We start from the raw sequence: 14,693 nt of genomic DNA on the forward strand, positions 1-14,693 counted from the left end.
CCCTTCCAACTCTGCTATTGTATTGTATAATATGAAATTAAGCAAATCCTTCACAGATTGGATGATCCTCTTTGTGGAAGACTATCTTTCGGCTTGAATAGGGAAATTCAGCCGAATGGTTCACATTCAACAATCCGTGTTGATTGCTTGAATTAGAACATCAAATCAGTCCATTTTGTTCTGAATCAGACCAATTTGACGAATTGGCTCGAATGCAATTTGCAATGGCTTTCTTCAAGCAACAGAGCAGCTTAAACAAAGAACAAACAAACTTATAAGAAAAAAGAAGCTCTTTTTCTAAGTCTGTACTAGACAAACAGAAGTCTTCAAATACTGGAGAAAGTTTGGAGATATCTATAGCACCTCATAAGATCCATTCACCATGTTTAGTAAAGCATGAAGGTTAAGTAGAAGTCCCATCAATTTGGGCTAAAAAGCATTATAGTTGGGAATGATACAGGTCACATTAGTTAGCAAAGAGATGATCTCTTTCCAAAAAACTAGTGTGGGGGAGGGAGAGAGAGTAGACCGAAGCAACTATAAGAGGCTGTTCTTCCTAAAATGTGTTTGTGCATTTGGGGAAGGATTAATGCAAAGCTGCCTGTTAGATGTCTTATCAAAAATAGGTCCAAGTTCTCTTATTCCTAGGAGTAAGTAGTCTTGGGTGAGCAATCTGGGCCTCAAAAATGTGCTTGACCACTAGATGGCAGTAGAGAACAATATGGATATGTAATTGCTTTCCTGCCACCTAATGGTCATCTGAAGTTTTGCAGCCCATATATGATCTACCTAATTAAGCCATATTCTTGCAGTTCTGTGAGATCCTTGGTATTCTCAGAACTTTGGTTGGGCTTTTTTTTTTTTTTTTGCAAATGTCTCGTTGCCCAACTAGGTAACATCATCAGTGCTACCAGTAGAAGGGAGCAAAACCCTTCTAGCATTGATGCTGTTACGTAGTTTGGTAATGAAACATCTGCAAGAAAACTACCAAGCTCAAAGAGCACCAAGGACACGACAGTTCAAGCCTGAGCTACAAATGTTCTCTTCTCTCTTGTAGTTCTTTCGTCAGTAACATGGATACTTTTTTGCGATGGCCTTCTTCATTTTCGTTTTCGTGCTCAAACCGGGCAGACTGAATAAATAACAGAATGACAGAGCTGGAAGGGACCTTGGAGGACTTCTAGTTCCACCCCCTGCTCAGACAAATGGTGGCCCAATCTCATTTTAAAAACCTTGAGGGTTGGAGCACCCACAATTTCTGGAGGCAAGTGGTTCCACTGATTAATTGTTCTAATTGACAGGAAATTTCTCCTTAGTTGTAGGTTGCTCCTCTCCTTGGTTAGTTTCCACCCGTTGCTTCTTGTTCTGCCTTCGGGAGCATTGGGGAATAGGTTGACTCCTTCTTCTTTACGACAGACCCTTAAACAATGGAACATTGTTACCATCTTAACAACTATCAAATACTACCAAAACAAATTAACAAATTAACCCAAAACAAATAATACCATCTTAACAAATATCTTAACAAAATAACAGAGTTGACAGGGGCTGTGGAGGTCTTTGACTGTGTTTCCCCAAAAATAAGACAGGGTCTTGTTTTCTTTTGACCCCCCAAAATAAGTGCTTGGCCTTATTCTTGGGGAGGTCTTACTATTTTTGAGGTGCAGGAGGCGGAGAGCATGGTCACCTCATGGCTGCTGCTGTGCTGCAACACAACCGCCCATCAGCTGTTCGTCCCTGAAGCCATGCCCATGTTTCCAGCCATGCTTCCCAGAACTCTGCTCCATGCCATCAGCCCAACCATGCCACTGCGACCGGATGTCCCGTCACCGCCATCACCTCCCTATTCTTCGCTAATGGCTTTTGTGGCTGCCATTAGCGTGATAGAAGGGGTGCGATGGCTAGGGTTGCAGGAGCAGCCATTGGGTGAAGACATGTGGGGTGCGTGGGGTATGATCCCCACTCCCTTCCCCCCCTCCTCACCTCATGTTGTTTGTGTGATCCCCGCTTCCCATGCGTTTAAATATTTTCAGGGAGGGCTTATTTTTAGGGAGAGGGCTTCTTTTAGTGCACGCGCTCAAAGGCCTGATTGTTCTTATTATCCAGGAGGTCTTATTTTGGGGGAAACAGGGTAGTCAAGTGCTTGAAGAAGACACGGTTGGTTCCTTTTCAATTTCACGAATGAAACAAATTGCTCTTGACTGGCGATATCGGCTCCTGTGAGGCAACTTGGAAGAAAGGCCGGATCAGATATGCACCCTTCATAAGAGACGCTTAAACCAGCCACAGAAATGTTCTTGCAGAACATCGCAAAAGCAGAGAAATAGATGAGATATTCAGTCAAGGAACTCCAAAACCCAATGTGGCCCGCTTGATACATGTTGAGCTTGAACTTCTTCATCATCAGGCCTCCCAAAAAGTATCCAGCACATATGATTGGTAAAGTGTATACACCTAGAATAAGAGACAGTGGGGGAAAAAAAACAGGTTTTTGATTCCCTCAAGATCTTCCCGCCAGTTTTGTTGTCTCCCGTGTCCACACTCCCACTCAGACACCCCCATTCTCACACACATCTATTCAGTTTACCTATGTAGAAAATGGCGTCCGATGCCGAGATTCCATATTGCTGTTCCAAATATTTGGGAGTAAAAGTAATCATCCCAATCCAAGCGCTGAATTGAAATACGGTAATACAATGGAAAAGCATGTAAATCCGATTGTGATATAGACTCTTCAGGTAAGGAACAAAATCTGGAAACCAAACCAAAAAAAAAAAGGATCTCAGCTTCTTGGCACTCTTCGGTTCCAATGGAAGTTTTGCTTCCTACACTTTCTCTCCCTTATGTATATACTAGCCGATAACCAGGCGTTGCCCTGGTATTTATTCATAGGGGGAAAATGTCCAGCCCAAACATAATTTCTAATGTTGGATTTTCCCTCTTACCAGAAGGAGCCCCCTTGTGGAGTACTGTGAAGCCGTTACCATGGCAACTCCACTACGCTGTACAGTAGAAGCCATTTTACGGCAAAACAGGCTGTATCTTAACAGAACACACACCTCAAGGGGTTTTAGGGATGTCTTACCTCAATAATATTTGTTTCCAGAGAGTAAGTCATCTGTGTACCAAGTTTGGTTGAAATTGCTTGAGGCGTTCCAGAGTTATGCTGGAACACACACACACACACACACAGCCATTTTTATATACACTAAATAGATAGGAATCGATTTGGTCTAGTGGTTAAAGCAACAGGCTAGAAACCAGGAGACCAATGGTTCACAGCTGGCCTCAGGCACAAAAGCTGGCTTAAAAAAAACCTTGGGCTGGTCATTCTTTCTCAGCCCAACCTACCTCAGAGGGTTGTTGTTTTTGGGTCAAATAGGAAGAAGAAGGAGCATTAGGTATGTTCGACCCCTTGATTTGTTTACAAAAGTAATAAAGGTGATATATAAATTAAATAAATACATTACCACTGATTTCAAGATTGGCTACACATTAAAACAGCAGAAATACATTCTGCTTCCCCATTGAATGGGAAGCAGGTTCTTGTAGGAAAAGATTGTTCTCCCTCCCCCCTCCCCCTCCCTCCCTCCTTTCCTCCCCCCCCTCTCTCTTCTAGAATAGAATTGAATTCTTTATTGGCCAAGTGTGATTGGACACACAAGGAATTTGTCTTTGGTGCATATGCTCTCAGTGTACATAAAAAGACAAGATACATTCGTCAAGAATCATAATGATAATTAATGATAGTCATAGAGTACAAAAGGTTCCGGAGTTCCAAAGACTGGTCCCTCCCATGGTCACATTTTGGGTCCAGCTGTAGCATTCGTGGCAAATGTAATTTATTATTAAATTATTTAAAAGGTTTCAGTCAAGAAAAGCCCATCACACCCATATGGAACTAAAAGTACTTACGGTATGTTTTTTCCCCTTAATTCCATTTCTGAATTTTGTGCTTGATGTGTAAAAGAATGTAACTTGGACTTTGGGTTTTACAGATTAGATTGACAGATCTTTATAGAAATGACTTGTTCTTATTATTATGGAAAAGCAAAAAGATGTGATTTGATGTTAATGCCCTGTTCTACTGCAACAGAGAGAATCAGAAATCAATGCTTCTTTTTCTTTTCTTTTCCCTACCTTTCCTCACTTCTCTTCTGACCGAGGCTTCCCAAGAGCATGAAGCAAACTCCTGGTCCCGACAAAAATCCCCTTTTATTAATTTCCTGGGAATTCTGCTCATTCACATCCAGCAAAGTCTTTTGAGGGGGGATTTACAGTCACAGACCTTATCTGGCTTGGAGAGCTGCCAGGCCGATATCTGCAAAACTTGGCAAGGAGTCTCAGAGAGTCATGAACCAATTAAGCGAACTAATGGTCTCCTGAAAACTCCACTTCCCTTTCGCGACTCTTTTATTTCCTCTGGGAGGAGCCATTCATCGTCCACCTGTGGCCTTACTCTCAAGTTGGCCCCTGTTCTCTAACTCTTCCCTTCGTCTGGCAATTCTGCGCATGCGCACACTGGGAACAGGCTCCAGCTGTTCGTCTGCCTCACTGATGTCTGACTCTGAAGGCAGCTGATAACTGGCCTACGGCTCTGGCCCCTTCTTTGCCTCTGACACAGAGCCCTCATCCAAGCCCTCCCCAGACTCCAGGACTGGCCCAGGTTCCTCCCCAACTTCCTCATTGTCCGAATCTGCTACCGGCTCTGCTGCCCACTAGAGGGCCACAACAACTTCTCTCTCACCCTTCCCCTCGCCTTTCCCTGCTCCTCTATTCATGTCCCTATTTTGCATTTTATAATACTTTACAACCTAATACAAAAATGTTTGAAAAGGAAAGCAAAGCAAAGTGCAACATCTTCAGCCTTTTTAACAAAAAACAAAAACCTTGGTCCACTGTTGTGTATTTGTTATTGACTGGGATTTTACGGATAGTGTGTTTTTTTGGGGGGGTTGTTTGTTTGTTTGTTTTGCTCACCCTTGGAAAGTTGACGTAGGTTTATTTTTGTCTGGCTCGTGTTTTCTGCTTGTAGGAGGGTTTTGTTTCTCTTGGCTGTCACATCAGTGTTGTTTTCTTCCCCTTCTTTTATCAGAGTCTCGGGCAAGAAGCAGAAAGGGATTGCAACAAGGAAATTTGCAAAGGCACATACTAGAACTCCCAGCCACCAAGCACCGACCCAACGGGCATCCGTGAGGTTTAACGTCACCTCCTCTGGTGAGAAAAGAAGTTTAAGAGTCATTCGTTAGGCTTAGGGGTTGTGTGGGATGCATTTATAGAGAGAGGGAAGGTAGAGACAACGGGGAGAGGTGTTACCAAAGTCTTCCTTCTTTATTAATTTTTATCTTCAACACAGAACTCCCACTTTTTAAATATTTACCATATTTTTTGGAGTATATGACATTCCGGAGTATAAGATGCATCTTAGTTTTTGGGGAGGAAAATAAGAAAAAAAGATCTGCCTCTGCCTATCAGCATCCATGGTATTCATCTGGCTAGCGTCCTGTCAGTGTGTGAGAGAGTTGAGGGCTGTTTGGAAACAGACAGTATTTGCTGTGTGAGCAACAAGGAAGGAGACAGCAAGGAGCCAGGGCGTGGCTTGTTCTGTACTAAAGCTGCATGCTGTGCTGATCTCTGAAACTAAAACTGAAAGTAAAGCTTCTCTCCTCTGCTGAACTACCACATTGGAAAACCTACTTTTGGTATTATATATTTTCTTAATGTGCTATATTATATATAAAGAGAAATTATTGAACCCTGTTGATTCAGTTACCTGTGTGTGCTTTCTGAATGTGATTGCTGCTGCCAACTCGGACACGTCCTTGCAGCAAATAGCGAACAGCCAGGTCAGCTTCAGCACGTTATTGCACCCTGTTTCAGCTTGAGCAGCTGATTGGCGGGTGGATTTGCCTCCTGGAATACCCCCAATCAGCTGTTCCAGGCTGCAGGGATTGCCACAGACCATCGTCTCCTCCATGCCTTGGATTTTTGGCTACATTCGGTGTATAAAACGCAACCGAATTTTCACTCTCTTTTGGCGGGAGGGGGGGATGCATCTTATACTCAGAAAAATATGGTACTCAGTTTTCTTTCTGGCTTTTAAGCCATTTTTTGTGAGCACTGTTTCTCTGCAAATGTGTTAGAGGAAAGGCTCCATTCTTTCCCCGGTGCATTGTGGGGCAAGGTGGCCCCTGGTGGGAATAATAGAAAGCTAGCACCAGGCTGGGAAACTTCCATTTATGTGAACTTCAGCTTCCAGAATTCTCAGCAAAGGCCAAACTGGTTGGGTAGTTCTGGGAGTTGAAGTCCGTACATCTGGAAGTTGCTAAGAATGAAAAACTTGGTTCTGTGTTTCCCTGTTCTGGGCTTTTCCATATGTCAAAGTGATGCTGCTCTCCACATGTTTAGGGGAACATCAACTCTTATCCTTTCTAGCCAACATGGAAAGAATTAGGTTTGGGGTTCAAATTGTCAGGACGGCCAACCAGTAAAGGTCAAAATCCGCCATTTTCAGTGTCATGATGTCACTGTCCAAGGTCAGTGATGGATCCATAATGACTCACGTCGACCTTAATAATCAGGCCGCTGATTACTTCCAGTCATGACAAAACAAAGTGAAAATAGTCGTTGTAACAACTGGTTTTAAAGGCTAACTAACACTCCAACGTTAGAAAGGTCAGAAAGGCATGCGTGGAATGCGTTTTTCTAGGGATTAATGCTTACAGATTTTGCTGAGCAATTGCCTTACCCAGGTTTATGAATCCAATATCCACGTACAATTGCGCACAATAGGAGCCAATCATTAAACCAAATAGAGGCCCCAAGACAGTTGCTACTTGTAGACAGCCTAAAAAGGGAGTGGAAAGGATTCGAACATGTTAAAATAGTCCATTGCAGACATGTACATAAGCAGCCTAGCTGGCACGACAATGTCAGAATACACTTTTCTGCGTTCTAACAAAGTATCTCGGTGGTGCAGTGGTTAGAGCACTGGTGCACTGCAGGCCACTTCTGCTGATTGCTGTCTGCCTGCAATTGGGCAGTTCAAATCCCACCAGGCTCAAGGTTAATTCAGTCTTCCATCTTTCGGAGGCGGGTAAAATGAGGACCCAGATTGTTGGGGGGCAATAGGCTGACTTTGTAAACCGCTTAGGGAGGGCTAAGGAAAGTGTCTGTTCTGACGCAGTTCCCCAAACATAACAAATCCTCTGAACTGAACTCAAAGATTCATCTATTAAGAGCGCCAGCAGCCCTGGCAAAAAGTTTCTCTCTCAATGAAGTCCATCAGGCTGGAAGATCAATAGTTGTCTGCCACATCTACCCATCTCTGCCCCCTGCCTTTTATCCCCAGAGCTAGGGTGGGGCTTTGCTAGCAGCAGTGGCTCTTCCGTCCCAAGGACCGGCCCATAGATTTCCACTACTCCCCTCTCCTCTGCCTTCTGTGCATTCGCGTGTCAGGCACTGGACCCAGCTGTTCCTCCTCTTCCTCATCAGCCACCACTAGACCTAGGGGTGTTGACTCTCTATCTGAGGACTGACGGATGGCCCAGACTCCACCCCCCCCTCTCTCTGCCAGCTCCATTCCCTCTTCCCCCTTGGAGCTCTCAGGATTCCTTGATGCTGACCCTGACTCCTATGCCATGTCCTCTGATTCAGCTACTGGAGGGGACGGCGGCCAACAGGCCACACCAGTATTGCCATGACGGTGACTTACAATTTCCTTCCAGCTTCCCCATTGAGTTTGCTTATTGGAAGTGGCAGGAAGTCAAATTCAGAATCACATGAGGTCCTGCTTAATGACCCACAATTACTGTTTAACAACAACAATGGGGGTTGTTGTCGATAAGACACCATGCTTTATGATTGCATCACTTAACAATAGAAATTCCAGTTCCAACTGCCCTCATAACTGAAGGACTATCTGTATAAATAAATTGTATTTCCTTCTGAGCACTGTGGTTGCACTGGAAAGGTACTACATTAGATGTAGCTAAAGTGAAAAATCCCAGCATCCTTTGATGGCTGAGACTGCTGGAAGTTGCGATTAGGTACTACAAATTTCTTCCTCCTTGGTTATAAAAGCCTTTTTTTTAAAAGGGGGGGTTTAAAAATATGATATGTGGACATTTGCAGACTTACCTATGTAGAATGGAGAATTCTCTGCTCTTGCAAAATCTTCTACGTAGGAGATTCCTAAAGGTGCGATGGGAGTTTCGCCCATTCCTCGTATGATGTTTCCTATCAGCACAGAGACCCACATCAAAGATCCTTCTTGTTCCTCACATTCTAAAAAGGGCAAGAAAGAAGCAGAAACAATAAACCGAAAACTGTGCAAGGAGGATGTTCATAGAAGCAAGACTGTTGATGCTTTTCATTGATCAATAAGGAAATGGATGTGTATCAGCGACAAAAATTATGTGTAAATAACCGAGCACAGTTGTCTGCACAGTATAGTGTACTTTCCTTGTTCGTTTGTACAGATAGTTCTCAACTTACTGTTTTGACCAAGTTTTCCCAAGAGCATGAAGCAAACTCCTGGTCCCGACAAAACACCCTTTTATTAATCGATTCTGCTCATTCACATCCAGCAAAGTCTTTCGAGGGAGGATTTACAGTCCCAGACCTTATCTGGCTTGGAGAGTTGACAGGCCCATATCTGCAAAACTTGGTAAGGAGTCTCGGAGAGTCACGTACCAATTAAGCTAACTTATTGCAAACTCCACTCCCCTTTCGCTCCTCTTTTATTTCCTCTGGGAGGGGCCATTAATCGTCTACCTGTGGCCTTACTCCCAAGTCAATCTCTGTTCTTTAGCCGTTCCCTTTGTCTGGCAACTCTGCACATGCGCACACTGGGAACAGGCTCCAGCTGTTCGTCTGCCTCACTGATGTCTGACTCTGAAGGCAGCTGAAAACTGGCCTACGGCTCTGGCCCCTTATTTGCCTCTGAAACAGAGCCCTCATCCAAGCCCTCCACAGACTCCAGGACTGGCCCAGGTTCCTCCCCAACTTCCTCATTGTCCGAATCTGCTGCCAGCTCTGCTGCCCACTAGTGGGCAGCAGAGCTGGCACCCCCGGGCTCCGTCTTATTTCTCCTACAGCTATTGGTTGACTTGCTATGATGTCACAGAAGATCCAGGAAACCTAATGTTAACAACCATCAAATTCAACTGGACTAGTGTTGATTCATGCTATACAGTATTAAACATCATCTAAACACTATATAAAACACTATTAAAAAAGATGTTGAGACTCTAGAAAAAGTGCAGAGAAGAGCAACCAAGATGATTAGGGGACTGGAGGCTAAAACATATGTTGAATGGTTGCAGGAACTGGGCATGGCTAGTCTAGTGAAGAGAAGGACCAGGGGAGACATGAGACCAGTCTTCCAATATTTGAGGGGTTGCCACAGAGAGCAGGGGGTCAAGCTATTTTCCAAAGCCCCTGGAGGCCAGACAGGGGATAATGGATGGAAACTGAACAAGGAGAGATTCAACCTGGAAATAAGGAGGAACTTTCTGACAGTGAGAACAATCAACCAATGGAACAGAAGTTGCCTTCAGAAGTTGTGGGAGCTTCATCTCTGGAAGCTTTCAAGAAGAGACTGGACTGCCATCCTTCAGAAGTGGGGTAGGGTCTCCTGCTTGGGTGTGGGGTTGAATTAGATGACCTACAAGGTCCCTTCCAACTCTGTTAATCTGTAATTATCAGTTAAACAGGCTTTGTTAGGGATGTAACCCTAGGCTTGGCTTGGCAATGTATATATAAGCTATGATTGTAACAAATGTATCTATTACTTTAAATGCTAAAGAGATGTAATTGGTTTGTTAACTCAAGAAGCCATAAGAGGGAGCCAGATTGACTGTTAGCTCTCTGTTTGTTAGACGCTGATCGGTGTATTGCGAGGTACTGTGGTTTGCTACTGTTAGCTGTTTTTTTGTGCTAAACTGAGAATATTGATAACTGACTGACTGAACCATGTATGACTTATACTGTAAATTGAACTCTGAATACCTCTATATTTTCACATAGTAAACTAATATATTTTATACTATTCGGTGTCCCTGTATGTTGGTTTGTGCGTGTTCTTCCATACCACTCTCATTATGCCTCTCTGCACATTCGCTCTCCTAACGGGGAGCTTACTTACTTAACAGGCTTGTTTATGCTTTAGTTGCTCTGATCTCCTTCTACCACTGAGGCAGAAAAGTAATGTAGAGGAAGCTAAATGGACCAAAAGAGGAATTTTACCTTTTGAAGATAAAAAGGAAGATTGGGACATGTCACTTTGATTTGCAAGGCAAACTGCCATAGTTGAAGAAACATATTCAGAAGAGGAAGCAGACTTTTCATACTGGTACCTGTGAATCAAAATAAATTGTGTATATTAAAAAATAGCACTGCGGTGTGTTCATTCTTTCTGTGTGGGTAGGGGAGTCCATGGGCAAGCTTTAGTAGAGAAATTCCGGGTATCATCTATTCATTCATGTATTCAACAGAATCACACTCAAAATCTGTGAAGATTGATTTAACGGTGGTCCTGCAAGAGACTAACCTTTTTTTAACGGAGCACAGATGACCACAGAGAACAAATACAAAGTACTCAAAATATATCATTTTGCATCTTTTGCACATGGTGATATTAGGATGAGTTATATCCAGGGGTGGGATCAAAAAATGTTAGCAAATGGTTCTCTGCCCAATTGCTGGGTGGGTGTGGCCATGGGGGACGTGGCCTACTCGGCCTCCTGCACCATGGTGGGGAGCGTTTTCGGCCTCCCCAGGCTCCGAAGGCTTTCCCCGCGCCTCCAGGAAGGCAAAAACAGCCTTCCAAGGGCTCTGGAGGCTCTCGGGAGGCAGAAACAGGCCTGTTTTTGAATTTCCGGCGAGTTTTTCGCTCTCCCAGAGCATCGGCACAGGCCCTGCACTTACCTCGCATCCAAAACGGGCCGCGTGGAGACTCCTGGAAGGGAAGGGGAGGGGAAGGGGAGGTGGGGGTCAGTCGATCCTTGCAACAACCGGTTCAGTGAACTGGATGGAAAATTAACATCCGATTCGCCTGAACTGGTACGAACCGGCTGAATCCCACCCCTGGTTATATCATCATGACTTGCACTGGATGCCTTTGGAGGAACAAACGGAGATGGGGATGTGGGAGAAGGAGGAAGAAACGAGAAACAATGCATTTCAATGACATGACACAATCCACACCGCTGACAACTACTGTTGAATATAGCTAAATAACTCAATATAATAATATGCAAGTGTTGAAGGCTACATTTGATGTTGTGACAACACCGCATACATTTTTGTCATTGTCACATTGTATTTACAACATATTTGCAGCATCCCAGGGTCATGTGACCTTCCCAACCAAGTCAACGGGGCACGCTGGGTTTACTGAATGACCATGTGATTCACTTAACAACCACAGGGATTCACTTAGCAACCATGGCAAAAAAGCTCATAAAATCAGTCCCAGGTCTCTTAACACCCACTTGGTCAACAATGGAAATTCTGATTCCAACTGTGGCTGTAAGTCGAGGACTTACCCATGTGAGAATTAAGGAAGATTAGAACTTACCTCCCCATTAGAAAATGAGGCAACGCAATCAAAACACATCCCAAACCCATGGCTGCACATCCAAGCCCAATCATGCGTGGCCTGTGAAGTTTTGATCCCAAGTAACTCACAAAGACGATCAACACCACGTCACCTGAAGAAATAAACTAGGTTAGGTATATAGATTCATAAAAAAGATGTTGAGACTCTAGTCTAGAAAAATTACAGAGGAGAGCCAACAAAGATGATTAGGGGACTGGAGGCTAAAACAGATGAAGAACGGTTGCAGGAACTGGGTATGTCTAGCTTAATGAAAAGAAGGACTAGGGGAGACATGATAGCAATCTTCCAATATCTCAGGGGCTGCCACAAAGAAGAGGGAGTCAAACTATTCTCCAAAGGACCTGAGGGCAGGGCAAGAAGCAATGGGTGGAAACTAATCAAGGAGAGAAGCAATTTAGAACTGAGGAGAAACTTCCTGACAGTTAGAACAATTAATCAGTGGAACAACTTGTCTCCAGAAGTTGTGAATGCTCCAACAGTGGAAGTTATTAAGAAAACGTTGGATAACCATTTGTCTGAAGTGGTGTAGGGTTTCCTGCCTAGGCAGGGGGTTGGACTAGAAGACCTCCAAGGTCCCTTCCAACTCTGCTATTGTATTGTATTGTATTGTATTGTATTGTATTGTATTCTATTCTATTCTATTCTATTCTATTCTATTCTATTCCATTCTACTCTATTCTTTCCTAGGTTTTCATTCTTCCTGCCTAATCATCTTAGATTAGAATATGCTTATCATGCTGATGTTTGGTGTAACCAATGTTAAATACATGTAAATTTGAATAAATGTGCTTATTTGTTAGGGTATTATATTTAGTAACTGGAATAGTAAAATTGTACAATGGGCCAGAACCAATGGTGGGATTCAGCCAGTTAGTACCTATTTGGGAGAACTGGTTGTTAACTTTCTAAGCGGTTCGGAGAACCGGTTGTTGGAAGAAATCTCAATTTGGTTTTTTTCCACTTTGCAGGGCTAATCCTGTAAGGAAGGCAGGAAGGAAACATTCTGGTGTTGTTTCTAGCCTAATCTTTATTGCCCTGCTTACAGAAACTGCCTCTCCGGTTAACCCTTATTACATTGTAACAGCTAAGGCGAAGCGCCCATCGACCTGAGTGACATTGAGTTGGCCACACCCACCCAGTCATATGATCACCAAGCCCCACCCAACTAGCTCATCATTAGGGCAGAGAACCAGTTGTTAAATTGTTTGAATCCCACCATAGGCCAGAACACACAGTTGGAGTTGATTGGTTGGAGAGTGCCTGTCTCCTATCGAAGGCAATCTATGCAATGATTGGTTGCTGTGGGTGTAACGTTTCCCTTTTCCCCGCCTTTTTCTTCTGTGCGCTCTGGATATTGTTTGATATACTTTGTGATGCTCTGTGTTGCTGACTATCTTGTCTGATGTTAATATAACTGATAAATATATTTATTTATATAAAACTACTGTCAGGGTTCCAAATAGCACCCAAAAGTAAATCAGAGTCCAAGGCAAAGTATTGCTCAAAGTTCCAATTATTTAAGAGAGCCATGTTGGCACATCTGGGAAAATACGGATCTGAAAGCTTCCTGGTTTTCCCCACCTAGTTGAAAGCCCAAGATCTTGCCCCACCCCCACCCCCACCCCCAGTCCATCCCATGGCCCAATCTCCCACTGCCATGCTGGCAGTTCCACCAATCCCGTTCCGGTCAGGTACAGAGACAAAGGATGACCTTGGCTTTCTAGAAAGAATTTTGTTATGGCTACATCGCATCTAACTCCGTACCATCCCCCCTCCCATTTCCCCACAATAGAAACGGCACAGCAGAATAATAGAAAGTGTGGCAGGCCAAAGATCCAAAAGAAAAGATGGCTGCAGGTCTCACAACTGCAAGTTTCTGTCAGCCTCTCTGACTTCATTTGGATAGTTGCTGCACAATTCCCTGACATTATTTATGTTCAAACCATTCGACAGGCTCTCCTTGATTTGCCTACCCATTTCGAAGGCTCCGTTGAGTATCCCAACCAGATAGGCGGGGATGTTGAAACGTCTTTCGATCTGTGTCAGCATGCTGTTGATGTATGCCCCACTCATAGTCTTGGTCAGATAGGCTAAATATAATAATATCAAAAATACCTAGAAGGAAATGAGGAAAACCGACAGGGGATTAATCACATCACATTCACCGGCACGTAAAGTTTGGTGGGATGCTGCCGGTTTAACAACTGGTTTAGGGAGCGCTTGCGCAGCACTGAAAACGGAGCATTTAGAACAATGTTTCTCAATCTGGGCAACTTTAAGACCTGTGGACTTCAACTTGGCTGGCTGGGGAATTCTGGGAGTTGAAGTCCTCAGGTCTTAAAGTTGCCAAGGTTGAGAAACACTGATTTAGAACTTCAGCTGCTTACCTTTAAAGTCAGCAATAGTAAGTAAAGTCTTGTGGGTTTTTTTGCTCCTGCACATGCGCAGAGCAATTGTTATTGCATGTATGGGCAAATGTGCATGCGCATGGGCAGAGCATGTGTCTGGCACATGTGTGAGCGAGGCGAGCATGCAAGACACAAAATTGCACGCCCACCAAACCGGCAGTAAGGCCAGCAGCAACCCACCTCTGGGCCATGCCCACCATGGCCACGCCCACCCAGCAACGGGGCAGCGAACCCGTTGCTGCAATTTTTGAAGCCCACCCGTGAGTATTCCCTTGCTACCTGAGGTAACTGTAAGAACCGGCCTGACTCTTACCTATTGCAAAGGGAGTCACAAAGGTATCAGATTCAATCTGAAATGGTTAGCTTTGAAAAGCCCAGGGTAATTTAAGACAGTTTAGCTTGAATCTCGTTGGTTCTGTTTGTAGACTGTAGAAACCATCTGCAAAATTAGTAGGGCATTTTTTTTCTTCTTCTTCTTCTCTCCTGAGAATGTTTTTCTGGTGAGATTGGTCTTTCAGGGCAACCTGGTCTACCCAAATATGAGACCGAGCATACTGCTTTCGCTTTTGCCTTTCAGCCCCAATCCAGGAGCCTTCACAGGCAGTCACTTCCATGACAAACTATTTTTGTGTTAAATTTAAATTACTGACAAAGAAATAAAG

The 14,693-nt window shown here is 43.9% G+C and overlaps 1 protein-coding gene across 1 annotated transcript in view; it reads right to left on the bottom strand.

Annotated features, from left to right (window-relative positions):
• The window catches only part of LOC309394532 (solute carrier organic anion transporter family member 1A2-like), a 35,936-nt gene that overhangs the window by 8,397 nt on the left and 12,846 nt on the right, over positions 1-14,693 (bottom strand). Inside the window, exons 3-10 of the mRNA XM_081957830.1 lie at positions 13,597-13,738; positions 11,582-11,714; positions 10,249-10,358; positions 8,140-8,286; positions 6,749-6,847; positions 4,981-5,214; positions 2,588-2,752; positions 2,259-2,454 (exon numbers count right to left, since the gene is read on the bottom strand). Of these exons, the coding sequence (XP_081813956.1) occupies positions 2,259-2,454; positions 2,588-2,752; positions 4,981-5,214; positions 6,749-6,847; positions 8,140-8,286; positions 10,249-10,358; positions 11,582-11,714; positions 13,597-13,738 (1,226 nt within the window). The remainder of the gene's footprint in view (positions 1-2,258; positions 2,455-2,587; positions 2,753-4,980; positions 5,215-6,748; positions 6,848-8,139; positions 8,287-10,248; positions 10,359-11,581; positions 11,715-13,596; positions 13,739-14,693) is intronic.

This window comes from Natrix helvetica (assembly GCF_964273705.1).
Source record: "Natrix helvetica genome assembly, chromosome: 6".
In the NCBI taxonomy this organism is placed as follows: Eukaryota; Metazoa; Chordata; class Lepidosauria; order Squamata; family Natricidae; genus Natrix; species Natrix helvetica.